This window comes from Anastrepha ludens, chromosome 4 (assembly GCF_028408465.1).
Source record: "Anastrepha ludens isolate Willacy chromosome 4, idAnaLude1.1, whole genome shotgun sequence".
NCBI classification, from domain to species: Eukaryota; Metazoa; Arthropoda; class Insecta; order Diptera; family Tephritidae; genus Anastrepha; species Anastrepha ludens.
The window spans coordinates 67,458,621-67,475,490 of NC_071500.1; the positions used below are offsets into that span (position 1 = coordinate 67,458,621).

Here is a 16,870-nt window from a genome sequence, read left to right on the forward strand (position 1 = left end):
CGAACCTTAAGCTGCAATGAGTCGTACAATAACCATAACGTCATAGCCGTAACCATAACCAAAGCTGCAACATTACAGAATTTGTCGATTAGTCATGCCCTAAGCATAAACAGCTGATATTGAAGAAGAATTAATGACAACATTTTCATTTCATTCATAAATTTTTATCGTAAATATAAAAAAGTGAAGTATTTCACAGCTATTTATAGTTACGGAGAAAAACCAAAAATTCAATATATATAGGGTTTTAATAAGTGGTGTTATTTTGATATTCAAAGAAAAGTGCTATTTTTTAATATAAATGATCGGACGTTTATTTCATTATAAAGAGGAAGGTATGCCGTCTTATTGAAAACAAACGTTGTCCAGATCAATACTATCCAATTCCGGCCATAAAAAATCGTTAATCATCTGTCGATAGCGCAATCCATTCACCTGTAACACCTGTTATTGGAAAACCCTTTACATGCGGCTACGGTTATGGCTACGGCGTTATGGTGCGGCACCTGGTTGCTGCATTTGGCTGTTATTCTCTATCTCCATATGCGGACGCTGATCGCATACAAATCATCTCATTCGATATAATGAAAATTGAAACGGCTTATCGCAGAACTCACGCGATGTTTATTGCATGATTATTATTCGATCCAAAATATCTAATTTCTTTAGATTATCTTCGACTTCCACCTCCCGTTTTGCATTGCTTTTTACGATATACCATATCATTCAACTTTTTAATCTCCCTTTTATTTTACAGGTTATAAGGTAGTACAGTTACCTTCGGAGTTCACAGCTCGGAGTATTATTACTCATTAGCTGGGTATGTTAACTCACATGATGGTGTTTCATCTTTTATCTATTCATTACTGTCACTCTGCAGAGTTTCCCAATGATTACCTTCGTCCATTGCAAGAGCGGCACCTCTTCCGAACGAAAAATTACCCGGAAGCCTTAAATCGCTTCCAAAGAAGGCACTTGCGGTGATTGATCAGTAGTTTCATGAACAGCTGAGCGATAGGACAACAGAAACATTTGGATGTGCTTCTCCTAATTTAATTGGCACTTTCCAACTACATTGGTTGGCAAAAGTTCTCTCGATTATATCCTTCACGCGGTTGGTGACATCATTGCAGCAACGCAAGCAGGTGGTGCATAGCTAAGACCAATGTATAAATCTTTCTGCTCCCTCTTGATGGTCAACTTTACATGGGCAAAATCCAGGCATGCCGACAACTGACTGGAAGGTGTTGGATGTGGCGAAACCAGCAACTACTGACGGGGACCAGAAGTACATCCTCCAAATCCACAGCCCGGCAGAGAACGCACAATTGGAGATGCTAGCATGGGGAGTTGGCAGCGTGTTCCTTCGCCTCAAAAAACGCAACCCGAAAGATGGCAATAACAACACGTTCGAGACGGAGGAGGCGGGAAAGAGTCTCGGTATAGAAGAGTTCTTGGAAGCCTCCCTTACAGGAAGTGGAGAAGGGTGAGCTGGAGGAAGTATTCAACCTCGCGAAGGTGCCGGAATCAAATGTTGAAGGTCCTTCAAATAAACCTCCACAAATTAAAAACGCTTCGGCCGAGACATAAACGACAGAAGTGAGCCATTACTCAATTATATTCTTCAAACTAGTGTAGAAATAGCTAATAAAGGGGTGGAACCAACATATATTGGACCCACTTCGAAGAATGTACTTTAATACTCTTCGCAAGCAGGTATGTTGGGGTACAGGAGTAGTAAACAAAAACAGTAAAATGGATGCGGGTATTTACTATTCAAAACTAGGTATTAGACAGCCAATAGGGCTCCGGACCTTAGCAGTATTTTCCAAGCGGAAGTTTTTGTTCATGGGAAAGCTGCAGAGCTAGCCTTCACAAAAACCGAGCGTAACTCAATAATTATTGTAATATTTACGTGGAACGTCAAGCAGTAATAAACGCATATTGTATTAAGTCCAAAAATATCCAACAGGGCAGGGAAGCCATTGAAAGGCTAGCTGCAAACAGAAAGCTATACATCTATTGGGTACCGAGTCTCAGAGACATCATACGAAACGAAATAGTAGATGAGATATTTAAAAGAGCTGTTAACCTACCTTCTGAACAAAAGAACGACATATAAGAACTGCTAAATATAATAAACAAAAAGCAAGCGGATCCACTTCTGGAGCTGGCTGCAGTACTTCCGTGATGGAGCCATTAAGTGAGAAAACAGCGAATTTATCTGCAGTACTCTAGTGATTTGTTACTGTTTCGAGCTGGAGTTTAAAGATTGGAACCACTGGTTAAAATATTCGGGTTATCCAGTAGTGGTTCATAGAGGCGAGCTTTCACTGCATCTACTTCAGCCTCAATTGTTGCCACGTTAGCTGTGTCTTCTGCGCTTCTAATTGTGTATCTTGCTTTTCCAGCTGCGCTTTTTATCTGCGGCAGCAGCTCCACTGACATTTGTGAGGTCTGCAATAATATCTGTGCCGACATTTCTGATATTCCAGCCTTTTCACAATCATGTTTATACCTGTTGATAGTTTTTTAAGTTCCTCACTCTCTTCCACTTTAATTGATAATACTTCAGCTTCCATCTGGAATACACATTCGTCTACACTGATGTTCTCTGCCTCCATAGTCTGGTGCAGTAGTGCTTGCAACTCTGTTTTTTTTTTCCAGAAGTTGATAAAGTACGCTGTTCCAACTCCTTCCTACGATGCGGAATCTAAAGTTCAATAAACTTTGTAATTTTAAGGATCTTGTTTTATAGAACTTTTTCCAACATTCTCTGTAGTCGACCGTGACTGGACCGTGACTACCATTTCGAAGTGCACAAGTTCGAATCCCCATTCATTAAACACCAAATGATAGAAAAGGTATTTTCTACAGCGGTCGCCCTCGGCGAGGCATCGGCGAGCCTCCGATAGTATTTCTGTAATGCAAAAGCTCATCTTAATAAATAATTGGTCGTTTGGAGTCGGTCTAAACTGTAGGTTCTCATTTGTCAACAACATCAAGACACAAACCATAAATAGGAGGAGGAGCTCGATGAAACACCCAATGAGTAAGTGTCAAGGGTGTAAGTACCAATCATATGTACATATATATTGTAACAAAACGCGAAAGTTCCCGAATCGACTGGTAATTACAGGAATTCCGAACGAATGGGATACTAAAACAAAAACAAGAATTCGCCTTGGCGAGAAGAAACTCGCCGGAAGATACGAGCACGTCAAGAATCATTTCCACGACAGTCGGTTCTACGTTACCGAAACGACCCTGATTTATATCCGGTCAAGGACTGTCACTCCAGCAGCATTCCCAGTATGTAAGTATGGGGAATGTTTATGCTGCTACAACAACAACATCACGTCAAGATTGCGCCTTCCGAAATCGCCGTGTCGTAAGAGCCCATGAATAAACAAGCAAAAAATAAAGGGAATTATTGGTTTGTGAAGAAGAAGAGTAGGCGAAAACAACCAAACACCAGAGATTATATATACACACATACTTTCTTGCCACGGCGTCTCGCGCATAAAAACGCAAACAAACTGAATTTGAAGGCGTTATATTTTAACACACGCCACTTCGTTTTAATTAGTTTAAATCTCACAAATCACAATACTATCAAGCCATTCACTGAATTTTCACAAACATGTAATTTCTCCTACTTTTGCTTGTTTCGTTCGTTTGTTTTGTATTGCGAAGGGAGTCGACGTCAGAATAAAGTATCTGTTGTTTAATAGCGCCACCTTCAATATTCAATTCGTCTTGTTCACAAACAAGTAACTTTTCTTCCTTCGGAAGTCGTCACCTTTAGTCGCTCTACACCGTGCACTGTCGTTCCTTTGCTGTTCTGTATACCGTGAAATGCTTGTTTACAACCACCGACATTGAAAACAATAAAAACAGTTTCCCGCTCTTCCCTCCTCTTAAAGTCACGAATTGCTTTAACAAAAGTTGCCCTATGTGAATATGGGCACGGTAGAATAAAAATAGAAAAGAAACATAAATTTGAATGTTAATAATCTACTTATTTATTTTTTTGTAAAAACGATGGAAGTGACCACACTACCGACTTTCCCTCCAAATTTAAATGATGGTGTTGGAATTGTACACTTCTTTAGGAACATATCCCCAAAACTAATTAGAAGCTCATCTTCGGTCCAATTGCACGATGTTATAATAAATACACTGTTCTTATCCATAATTTTTTGAATGGTACGAAGGTAAGCTTCCCGTTTCTCCTTGGGATTGTCTGGGCATAAGCTGATGGCGTCGTAAGTACCTTTGTCGTGTACAATTCCAAAAGTACCTATTTCTTGCAGACATACTTCTGTATTCAACAAATCGGCGACTTTATAACGGATGTTTAACTCTTGATCCTTAGCAATTTCTCTAGCTAATTCAATCGCATTTTGGGAGTAGTCTACTCCAAGTAAATCAGTATACCCCTCTCGGGCCAATTCAATTAAAATCATGCCATTGCCACAGCCCACATCAACGATTTTTACATCTGTGGAGATATTGTCTTGCTTAAGTATCCAGTTCACTACTCGAATTTGAGAATCTTCATCAAACCATATTTCTCCAACATCGCCATGGTTTTTGTAATTTTTTATTTCACGACCATAGCTGCAGTCCCAATATTCCTTTGTACCCAGTTCGGAGCCATTTAGCTCATCTACAGACATTTTTTTAACCAAAAAAGTGACTACCAAATCTATGAAATACTTGTGCGTACTTGCATGTGGAAAAATATGCCTATAATAATATTTACATATCGGCTGCTGTTTATTCGGATATTCACGATAACGTATTCAGGATTGTAAAAATGTAGTTCGCACGATACGTTTTTCTACGGTTCTAATTATACATGGAACATATTTAAAAAATATGAAAAAATTTGACTAAGTTTATATTTATTGATTCAACAAAAACCTTTTTAAGTTACTGTAAAGTTTATATATTTTAAGATACTCTAAAAATAGTGTATTTTAATTTCAACATTTGGTTTTATTGCGAACTCTCCTTTCATATTAACACTTTCCGAACGTTTTCTAAAAAATGCCAAAATATTTTTTCTGCTTGGTGTTGTTACATTTGCTAATAATTTGGAAGAAATTACCACGAATTAAATAGAAAATAATAAATTATTCATACTTGGCGATAAAGTGCGGAAATATATAATTTAGCCTCAACTGATAGTGCATATAATTACAAGAAGCTGAAATCGGAGAAATGCCACAACGCCGCATTGGAAATCGTCGAGAAAATGGTAGAGGGGGTAGTGGAGGCGGTAGTGCTGGAATTGGCAATATGAGAGATGGTGGGCGTGGCAGAGGCGGAGGTGGTAGAGGGCGCGACGATGGTGTGCGTTCTGGACGTATAGAGAAGCGCTATGACGATCGTGGTCGTCGGGGTGGTGGTGGAGGTGGGGGCAACGGTAACAACAATGATTTTGCCGGTAAGTTGAATATAATAGTAATAACATGATGAAGTAACTTATAATAATATAGTTTCACTTTTCCTCAGGCGTCATATTATTTGTCTGACGGTAAAAGTTTTCTATTTTGCAACTTTGTACTTCAAGATAAACAGAGGAAATTACATCGATGTGTTGTTTTCAAAAGTGAACTCTCCAGACTTTCGCTTGTTCACTACACGGATCCTCTAACTTTTCCCGAATAAATCCGGGGCGACCATACTTACGAACTGGACGAAGGTGGTCAAACTATCATTGGTGATTAAAGTCGATGATACACTAATTGCGTTGGAAAGAGCCTCAAGTTACTGGGGGTCACTTGATAATTTGCTCTCCTCGGCGCATATAACTGCTGTTGCCATTAAGGTCCAAAATCGCAACAAAGTCTTCAAGTGGTAGCACTTGGGGCAAAGGCAAATAAACGTTGCTGGTTGGTCTTTTTGAATTTTGCAGAACCCATCTGGCCGTCTGAGTACGATGATAGACAGTGGATGGAGCTATAAAGCCTACACAACATCTACGACATAAAGCTCCAAGATCTATACGGTGACTCATCTATGTCCTTTTAAGGGGCTCAATAAAACGCTCAGCCAGCAATTTCTGCATTTTGTAGGCATTGGCTAGGGACTGAGCAAAGTTCCTAGGCACGTCAGCAGGCATCTACATCTCTGGACGGACGGGATCCGGTACTATACACGACGACCTTTGAAAAATTTTATATTTCCATGCAAAACTACATAGTACTGATGAGCTAGATGGAAGTTTGAAAATCTCATGTAACTTCTATTTTATTTTGAAGATTCTCGTCTAGAACGGTGTTTCGAGTCAAACCATTTGTAAACCACTTTCCTAAAATATATCACAAATACAAAGTTGTGGCGTAATTTTAATTTCTCGAAAATATTATCTAGCTCGAAACGGATATAATACCATTGATTGATGCAGATATTGATAAGTTAGAAAACTTTGGAGTGCAATTTCGCCCAATGGTCTAACTTCCATTCAGATATTTTTGTCACAAAATACGTAAGCAGCGTGGCGTTCTTGTTTGCTTGATAAGATTCCGCTCGCTAATATAAAATATATAAATAAAAATTTTACGCAAAAATTATGGATTTCTTTCTGCCCAAGCTAATATATATTAATACAAACAAATCTTACCATTTGTTATTAGAACTGAAGCAATCAGCCAATAAACTCAATTAAAAAATATATTTTGGAGTTAAAATAAAATAGCTCGAAGGTTGCAAGTCCGCGAAAAGAATTATGATGTAAATATTCAAAGTGAAACTATGCATAAGTACATATGTTTGTATGTAGGTAATAAAAACAAATTTTTATCAAGAGTAGCAAAATTTTGTCTAATAGTTATTGTTTTTGAACTCAAATAAAGTATTCAAAATTTCAAGTTTTGGAAAAAATTTTAAGAAAATTAAGAATGCATCGGCTGTTTAAATTTCTGTACGTGATTTTTTCTTTGTTTATATAAAATCACAATAACTGACAATGCGTGCTTTTCAGGACTACGCAACATAAACTGGTCCGACGTACGCCTGCCGCCTTTCCAGAAAAACTTTTACCAAGAGCATGCAAAAACGCGCAATCGCCCACCACACGAAGTAGAAAGGTACCGCACAGCTCATCAAATAACAGTTCGTGGCCCAGCGCCCAATCCCATACAATACTTCGACGAGGCTTGCTTCCCCGACTATTGCCTAAACGAAATCAGACGTCAGCGCTATACAGAACCAACGGCTATACAAGCACAAGCATGGCCAATCGCAATGAGCGGATGCAATCTCGTCGGCATCGCTAAGACAGGCTCCGGCAAAACTCTTGCTTTCATTCTCCCTGCTATAGTACACATTAATAATCAACCACCATTACAACGCGGTGAAGGCCCGATTGCATTGGTCTTGGCACCAACGCGAGAATTAGCACAGCAGATACAAACGGTGGCGAATGATTTTGGTTCGAGTGTTTACGTTCGAAATACATGTATATTTGGTGGTGCTCCGAAAGGCAAACAAGCAAACGATTTGGAACGTGGTGTGGAAATTGTAATTGCAACTCCCGGACGATTGTTAGATTTTTTAGCTGGTAGTGTTACAAATTTACGCCGTTGTACCTACTTAGTTTTGGATGAAGCTGACCGTATGCTGGATATGGGATTTGAACCACAAATACGGAAAATACTCGGACAAATACGACCGGATAGACAGATTCTTATGTGGAGCGCCACTTGGCCAAAAGAGGTGCGGCAATTGGCTGAAGATTTTCTCGGCTCATATATACAGGTATGTGAGATAATAGGACTTCTGCAAGTTTATACAAAAAAAAATATATATTTATATATATACATATATTTCATAGTCGGCGGTGTCATGCCCATTTTTTCAAATATTGAAAGAAGCGCCAAACTCTGTTTAAAATTATACAATATTTTTTTTGCCAAGTTTGAACTTTTTTTTACTGTTTTCTCGAGATTTTAAAAGTGGCTGTCACACAGAGAGAAGGCCTCACGTACATCATTCCAATACTAGGAAGCTTCTTTACGATATCTCAACTATTATTTAGGCTAACCCATGTGTAGACGGAAGGGCGTAAATTAAAATTTCCTTCTATATGGGAGGTGGGGGTGAAATATCAACAATTATTAAATAAAATTTACTCACATTTAGGATAAGGAGTGATATCAAAGGAAAGTGTTCCATTGTATTGTCATCGAGGTCATCACCGCCGACGGTGTGGGACTATGATGAGAAGGGTGATAGGTTACTTGATATGAGTGGCAATGTGCAGAGGTACTCCGTTAGTTCCTGGGATTCTTCACATATTGGTCATACGTTTGGCATGCCGGAGTTTATTTGAATAAGCAGGAGTTTAGCCTGCTACAATATCCATAATATAGTTGTGCCAGACAATACAAGTTCCTTCTTTTTTCGATGGGTTTTGGTTGGTCTCTGATAAATTAATTGTTGGGGTGGGTGCAAAAAGGATTAATCATAATAATAATTGATTTGTGGCGTTTGTAGCCTGACTACACTCGGAGGTTTGCCATTGCCTGCCGAGGGGCGACCGCTATTAGAAAAAACTTTTTCTGAATTCCGAATGGTAGTCACGCACCAATCCATTCGGCTACGGCGGTCGTATCGTATCGTACATTTACATTTGGCAGAATCCTGAGTTGTGTCCAAATTCCAACAATTTTAAATAAAAATATTTCTTTCTACAATATCATGTCTGCATCAAATTTGAATGGGTTTTGGGCCATTTTTAAATAGAAATCCGTTTTATATTAAGAATGTGCAAAAAATTTGTATTTCGTTAGCATTTAATTCTAAACACGAAGACGAATTGCTTGCATTGTGGCCCAGTTGGCGAGAGTGCATAATGGAAGAAGAACAAGGTGTAATAATTGTTAAAATGGATTCGTCGTCAGATGAGCAATTGTTTCTAAAGGAAAAATTAAAAGACAAAAATCAATTTACGAAATCAATTTGTACCCTATGATCAGAAAGTACCGTGGATGTTTAATTTAAACGAACCGCGCACGTGGGAACCGGCCCATTTTTTCTTATTTTTTCTTATGTTGGTAGGACTGTAAGACACACGTCTGTCACTATTTACCCGTTTTGAAGCTTTTGAGAGATTACGTCCAAACGGCCGGAAATGTGGGCAACCAATTCTTGGATTTTGCAATTTAACGCGCCATCACACCAAGCCCACATTGTGCTGGATTATTTGACCAAACTCCAAATAAATACCATCGAGCAAGCACCGTATTCACCTGATTGGCACCGTGCGAACTCTTTTTGTTTCCCAAGTTAAAGTTACCACTGCGTGGAAGGAGATTTCAGTCGATAGAGGAGATCAAGGAGAATGCGGCGAAGGAGCTGAAGGCCATACCTTCGTCTGCCTACCAGGGGTGCATGGAGCGCTGGGTTAGACGTTGGCACATGTGTATTGCTTCAGACGGGTCATATTTTGAAGGAGATAAAATAAATTAGTCTGAAATTTAACTCTGTTTTGTTTTATTTAAACATTCCCGGCACTTTCAGATCATAGGGCATAGAGAATTTTACCAGTTGTATGAAAAGTTACGGCAAGACGAAGAAATTTTTCGAACTAATAAGTCTGATTACATTATGCCAAAAATTGAGCCATTTATTTAAAAACAATGGACAAATTTCGATAAAATTCTGATCATGGCCGCTGGAAGATTGTTTGTGACTTTAAAGCAGGCATCCAAATGGGAAATGTTTCCTGCTTTTGGGATAGTTGGCGGAGGGGGGAGAGGTGGAACTCCTTAAATCATATAAAATCTCAATCCAAACTTTATGAAAGTAACCCCTTCCTCTATCCGACCCCTGAGGACCAATTGTAAAAGGAGACAGAAGCCCATTCGCAGTATTTTTGTAATCCAAGATGGTCGATTTTAATAAATTAAGTTGTCGTTAATAAATTTTTAAAAATAACTCGCATTTATTTCAGAGTGGCAATGAAAGTTAGATTCACTACAGCAAGCGATTCGTCTTTGAAAACAGAGCCGCACAGTTTCAAACTAACCGCAGTCATTGGTCATATGTTTGCAACTGCACTATTTTTCGTCTTTGCCCTAATGTTGTTGTTGTTATAGCAGTATACTTAGCACTGTCAGTTTAGTGTAAATCACCGGTCGTCTTGGTCTAGCTCATGTAACGGTAGGCCCAGGAAACTTGCTGTTTCGACATGTTGGGTCCACAGGGAGAGGGGGATTAGATGAGTGAGTTTGATGGGGCATGTGAAAAAGTGGTTAGCAATTGAGCCAAAGCGGGTCTCGCAAGGCAGCTCTTCGTCTGCAATAGGTGAAGGTTGGTCTCCGATAACGACTTTCGGGGATCGGAAGTTTAGGAAGGTGGTAAGAGCCACATGATGGTTGTTGTTTTATGTCTGTCTATGTAGTTGGAGAGATGCAGTTCTCACCCAAGTAGAAATTGCTTGCTGAGCATTCTTCGTCTACGCTTTAACTCTGTCTGCAACCTAAGCCTTCCATCCTAAATAGGTCGAAATATTGTATCCCACCCTAGTTTACAACATAACCAAAGAATTTTAAATATATTAATAATCTGATGATAGTTCACATGGTATAATAAAAAACATTAGAAACGTAAAAAACAAAAATTTATTATTATAATTAATTTCATATCATTCAATTTGATTAATAGTAGTAATAATACTTATGCTTTACAGGTAAACATTGGTTCGTTGGAGTTATCCGCAAATCACAATATACGCCAATATGTAGATGTTTGCAACGAACATGATAAAGGCACAAAGTTAAAAGATTTACTTTCTCACATTTATGATCAGTCACATGCTCCTGGTAAAATTATTATATTTGTAGCTACAAAGAAGAAAGTAGACGAGTTGTCACGATTTATCAATGGCTTTGGTGTGCGAGTGGGTTCCATACATGGCGATAAATCTCAAGTTGATCGTGACAATGTGTTGACCGAATTTCGCAGCGGTCGCTCAAACATTCTGGTGGCCACAGATGTTGCGGCCCGTGGCTTGGATGTGGATGGTATCAAGTATGTTATAAACTTTGACTTTCCACAATCGTCCGAGGATTATATACATCGAATCGGTCGCACTGGACGTAAACATTCCACCGGGACGTCATATGCATTTTTCACGCGCAAGAATGCCAAGTGTGCGCGTGCTTTGATCGATATACTGCGGGAAGCCAATCAAAATGTGAATCCAGAATTAGAGTACATTGCGCGCAGCGCTGGTACGGGTGGTGGGCGCAGTCGCGGCGGTCGTGGAAGTGGTGGTGGCGGTGGTGGCCACAGCATGGGATCTAATAGACGCGGTGGTGGTGGTAATGCATTTAGCTCTGGTGGTATGGGTGGAAACTCTGGTTCTGGTTATGGTAATGGCTATCGTGGTAGTGCGATTATGGGAGCCAACAGTAGTGGTGGTGGTGGATATAGTAGTGGTTATTCGAATGGCAGTCTATCCGTCGGCGGCCCGAGATCGCGTGACTACAACTCCCGGCATTAAACCATAAACACACATTGTTAAAGCAATTGCTTAAGAACTCGACAACTGTAAGAGTTTGGTTTAATATAAGTGATATAAAATGAACTTTCGTTAAGTTCGTCTTCAAATTTCGCAACGCTTCATAAAGCAAATAATTGAGATTGGCAATTACGTGTGGAAGGTATGCATCACCTTATCTTGGATCCGATGGATAAATGACGAAAAATAATTTATAGGATGAGTCTTCATAGTTAATTGTAAGCACTTTTACTTTTCGAATTGAGACCTTTTTGGGCATGTTAATAAATTTCAATCGCTTTTGGCATTCTTGAGAATCGTCTGCAAATGTTATTCATGCAGCAACAACAAGTCATTTATGTACGTCAAGGAAACATAAGAGAAGGAGGACACAACTTTATATAAAAAATAGTTTATGAACCCATGAATGTGTATATTTTCGTTTAACATACATACATACATACATCAAACATTTATTGAATGAATGGATGAATAAAATAAAGCTATGTACGAGTATATCACTGTTCACTAAAGCAGAAGATTAAAAAAATAAAGTTTTAATATCTTTATTTCAATGATATTTGTTTAATTTTTTGTTAATTGTCGTTCACAATATTCATATATATTTAGATATTTCTTTATTGAAAAGTCAAGCGTGCTCTTGGATACACACATTTGGAGTTTTTTTTACAAATTTAGTACTAAATACTTTCTAATACATGTTGTTTAAGTATGCACTAGTTCGTGGTTTCATTTATGTTTAGAAATATATCGAGAGCTTATGTTCAGTGCTGTCTATCTGCAAAGACGCATTTTTCAGGAGACTAAAAATACTCTTTCGTTAGGCCAACATCAGACCATTAACCGGCTTTTTTTGAAGGCAGCGGTTTTGAAGAAGTCAGCTGGTTTGGTGACGTAACATGGGGTGTAATTACAACAGAGATCGGTAAAAACTGAGCATCGCGGTGGCAACTGCATATATAATATTTGTCATATATATTGCCGGTAGGGATTGAAAGATCGGTTAATATTTTAAACTGTTAAGGTTATTGTATTACAACTATTAATCATTCGGCGCATATAAAAATATACATAAAGCATATATACTTATGTAACTTAGCTAGCCCTTGTTTTTGTAGCAGCATAAACATTCCCCATGCATGTACGAGGAATGCTGCTGAAGTGTTCCGGTTACGTAGAACCGGGTAGCCCCCATTTGCCTAGCTACAAAAAATGTATGGACACAATTTTCCAGTAAAATTGTGTTGCCATTGCTGATAATGAAACCCTTAAAACGAAAATATGATACCATTAAAGTTAAATTTTAAGTTAATTTAACTCAGAGCTCACGTTACATTAAAAACTTGTAAAAATTTTCGAAAAAATTGCAGATAGACGATATTGAATACAAGCCCTCGATGCCTTAAAGTTACATCTGTTATAATTTAAAAAATCGTGTCCCTTTGTTCATCCGACACAATGTTGCCAAATTTTTGTATATTTCTTCGTTTCTGTCCTCTCACTGGGCCTGTTGTTGTGCTCGGCGTTGTCCTGGAAGGAGAAAAATATTATGTTGTGTATACTCATCCATTTGAACATAAATCGAGTTGCAGAAATAAAAAAAAAATATTTGTTATTTTCTTTTATAGATACCAGATATACCGTAAATATAACAAGTAACAATGGATTCCTTGACCGAAACAAAGGTGATACACTTTGTAGTAAGGAAAGAATACTTGTAAAAAAAATTGTAATTTGTTGAGAAATGAAAAGTAAAAATGTAGTAGGCTATGAAAAGAGAAATGTAAGTAGTAGGCAATGCTAAGCAGTGCTTAAGGGTTGTGATTGACTGGCGCATGACCTTCAGAGAGCACACGGTGAAAGTCAGTAGGAAAGGCGCCGTCTTTACAAATGCTCTAACGGCTGCTGCCGAACATTGGGGTGCCCAAGGTGCAAGATGAAGGCCTCTATCTACTGTAACAGACTCCATCCTGTTATATGCCGCTCCCATTTGGTTCCAAGCCCGAGAAACACCTACGAGAGGTCAGGGTGAGTGCTCTTTGAGTAGCCTGTGCTTACCGGACGGTATCGGACCCCCACGGCGCTGCAAAAAAACTTAGTGCCGATCACCGGTGACCTCCATGGCATTCAACGTATTAATAATATTTCGAGAATGTTGGTTTACCGCACGATCAATCGTATTTCCTAAACATCTGAGGTGACAGACAGAAAAAGAAGTGGTCGTCCTCGCGTGGTTCGAACCAGTGCAGCCATAAAACCCGTTCGAGAAAGAATTTGCAGAAACCCCCTAAGCAATCAATCCAGGGAATTGAATGTATCGACGACATCCATGTCAAAACTACATGGATGCCTTCCGCTCAACGGTCATAACAATATTATTTTCACATATCAGAAAATATTCACTGTTATAAAGCTTTTAATAAACCAAATTAAAAAATCTGTGCTAAAATTTCTAAAGACGCAAAAAATGTTGTTCCAAGGGTTTAGCGTGGCCACCATCCAGCCTCCGTAATGATTTGGTGGCGAGTGTCTTGTAAAGGCGTTACGTCCCTTCATTTCTGTGAAAAGGGGTTAAGACCGGGGCAAAAGTGTACCAGAAGGATGTCTTAGAAGGCGTGCTGAAGCAGTTGAGCAGTATTCTCTTCAATGGGGAGCGTTGGATTTTCCAGTACGATCCCGCCCATAAGGCAAAAACCATGAGTGGTTTACACCTTTCAGAGATGGTTGTGAGGACATAAATGACAATGAACATACGCGCCGCCCATAATCTGTAATCACCGAAAACTCCATCGAATTGTTCGTAAATTTATCAAAAAAGAACCGAAATCATCATTGAAATTCATGGAATCAGAATCAGAGTTGAATATCTCCAAACCATCGAGTTATCGCATTTTAACTGATAATTTGGGCTTACAAGGGGTCTGTGCAGGCTCCATTCCGCACAAGATAGCTGAGGACCAAAAATTGCTCAGAATTCAACATTCGAAACCTCATTAAAGAGACCAGAAAAGACGAGAACTACCTTTACAAAATTGTAACTGATGATAAAACGTGATGTTTCCAACATAAACCTGAAACTAACCGTCAAAGTGCCGAATGGAAGGCCCCAGACGAGCCACCACCCAAAAAATCGCGTTTGGAGAAGTCAAAAATCAAGTCGATGCCCATTTGTTTTTACGATTCCAAGGAATTGTCCACAAGGAGTTCATGCCAACGGTCCAAACCGTCTATCTTGGCGTTTTGAAGCGTTTGTTGTATCACATTCGACAAATTCGCTCTGTATACCGCGAAGGGGGAAGCTGGCGCTTATTGCATGATAATGCATCATCTCATCGATTCACTCTTGTGACTGATTATTTGACTAGTTTAACCATCAATCACTCACCGTATTCGCCTGATATGGCTTCCTGTGACTTCTACCTATTCGGAAAATTACATTTGAAGATGAAAGGAAAACGTTTTGCGTCCGTAGAGGCCATCCAAAAAGCTTTTACCGACATCCTGAACGACATTCCGGTCAATGACAATGAAACACTCTTTCGAAAAGCTTTTGGATCGTGCAAAACAGTATATGTATCGAGGCCAGACGGGACTATTTTGAATAAATAAACTCGAAGTTATCAGAACAAAGCTCCTGTCGTTTCAGTCTTGTTTATTTTGGATTTCACCTTATATAATTGGCACGTGCACCCTTTTTTTGGGTATTTGGCTGAGCTCCTGCTCCTATTTATGGCGTGCGCCTTGGTGTTGTTCAACAAATGGAGGGTCCTACAGTTTCAAGCCGACTCCGAACAGCAGATATTTTATTTTCTTTTTTATGGGGAGCTTTTTCGTGAAAGATATACATTCGGAGGTTTACCATTGCCTGCCGAGGAGCGACTGCTATTAGAAAATCTTTTTCTGTCATTTGGTGTTTCATGTCCGGAGATCGGAATCCGAGCTATTCCGAATGGTAGTAACGCACCAACCTATTCGGCTATGACAGATGCAAAGTACATACATATGTAAGTGTTTAATTGTATTCGTACGTTTTACAAAAAATGATTTCCAGAGGGGAAGGAAACAAACAAAATTACCCTTATTGCAGCGGATATAAATGGAGCTCCACATCATCAATATGTCCAAGCTGTGGTTCCAACAAGACTGCACTACACGCCGTATAAGCGACGTAATGCTCGAAGTAGGGAAGGAGAAATTTAACGACTGGGCCATCTCACGACGATCATTCGTCAATTGGCCGCTGCGAACTAGCGACTTTACATCCAACGAATATTTTCTAAGGGGCTTTTAGTTTACCCTGATAAGCCAATGCATTTTGAAAGGGTTCGATACCAACATTTGAGGCGCTACTAAAGGAAAGCGTCGCTCATATTGGACCGAGCCACTTGAAGCACTGCCAGCGAAGTCGAGCGGTCAATTGAATGTTGTGTTACTCTACACACAATGGCATGAATGTAGCGGCAAAATAAAGCCAGAATTGGCATGGCTATTGTTTTAATTAAATTTCTTTTCCTATTGTTTTTATATACATAGTATGATCATCCTACCCTGATTGTACTGAATGTAATGAATGTGTGTGTACCTATCTATGTAATATTAGAATCTTCAAAAGATTATCGCCAGATAAAACGAAACGCTATAAGAATTTAAGACATTCGTGTGTGATTACCTTTTTCCTTTTGCTTGCGCTCTTTGTTGGCCTTGTTGGCCATCTTTGCCCCTCCGGGATTACACTTTTTGTTAATAATGCGCATCGGCTCACAGCTGGAATCAGCTGCGGCGTCAGTCGCTCCACCAGCCATATTAGCTATTGCAGTTGGTTTCAATTTGTCCTGCCTCGTCATTTGGCTATTAATACATTCCGACCAGGCACCCTTTTCATAGCGACATGCTGTGAATGAAAAAGTGCGAAAAAATTATTAAAAAAAGCTTAGGGTTAATATAAACGTGCATATTGCGCTAAAATAAACTTAATTACGATTCCTGACAAACTGCGCGGTGCGAAACAATTAACAAAGTCTTACAAAGGATTTGTGTGACTACAGCTAAATTGCCACCGGATAGGACAAATTTTGGTTCCTTTTCAAGTTAATTTTTTATCCTTTTAAATCAAATTTTCAGATCTTATTTACTTCTTCCTTATCTAAATTCTTTATACAGGGTGGCTGATGAATTTTGCTACATTAAGAAACTCAAATAACTTTTTTTTTAGTGTATGGAATTCATTTATTTTTTTTTTCAAGTTGAAGATCATTAAATTTTATTAAATGTAGCTTAACTAGTTTTAAAAATAATTGAATTTAAATGCCCCCCATGCTCGTTGACACAAGT

At 39.0% G+C, this 16,870-nt stretch overlaps 3 protein-coding genes across 4 annotated transcripts in view; 1 reads left to right on the plus strand and 2 right to left on the minus strand.

Moving 5' to 3' along the window:
* Nucleotides 1-4,001: 4,001 nt before the first annotated feature.
* Nucleotides 4,002-4,772, minus strand: LOC128861639 (EEF1A lysine methyltransferase 2). The gene has a single exon (XM_054099920.1). The coding sequence runs from the start codon at nucleotides 4,680-4,682 to the stop codon at nucleotides 4,026-4,028; it is 657 nt and encodes a 218-aa protein (XP_053955895.1). The 5' UTR covers nucleotides 4,683-4,772; the 3' UTR covers nucleotides 4,002-4,025.
* A 269-nt stretch (nucleotides 4,773-5,041) lies between these two features.
* LOC128859671 (ATP-dependent RNA helicase p62-like) lies at nucleotides 5,042-12,093 on the plus strand. The gene is made up of 3 exons (XM_054096670.1): nucleotides 5,042-5,455; nucleotides 6,995-7,770; nucleotides 10,706-12,093. Exons 1-3 carry the CDS (start codon nucleotides 5,230-5,232, stop codon nucleotides 11,519-11,521), a joined length of 1,818 nt encoding a protein of 605 aa, XP_053952645.1. The 5' UTR covers nucleotides 5,042-5,229; the 3' UTR covers nucleotides 11,522-12,093.
* LOC128859672 (uncharacterized) overlaps nucleotides 12,069-16,870 on the minus strand; it is a 185,992-nt gene continuing 181,190 nt past the window's right edge. For both annotated transcript variants that reach the window (XM_054096672.1, XM_054096671.1), the window contains exons 5-6: nucleotides 16,209-16,430; nucleotides 12,069-13,069 (exon numbers count right to left, since the gene is read on the minus strand). In XM_054096672.1, coding sequence (XP_053952647.1) covers nucleotides 13,038-13,069; nucleotides 16,209-16,430 — 254 coding nt within the window. In that variant the 3' untranslated portion in view covers nucleotides 12,069-13,037. The remainder of the gene's footprint in view (nucleotides 13,070-16,208; nucleotides 16,431-16,870) is intronic.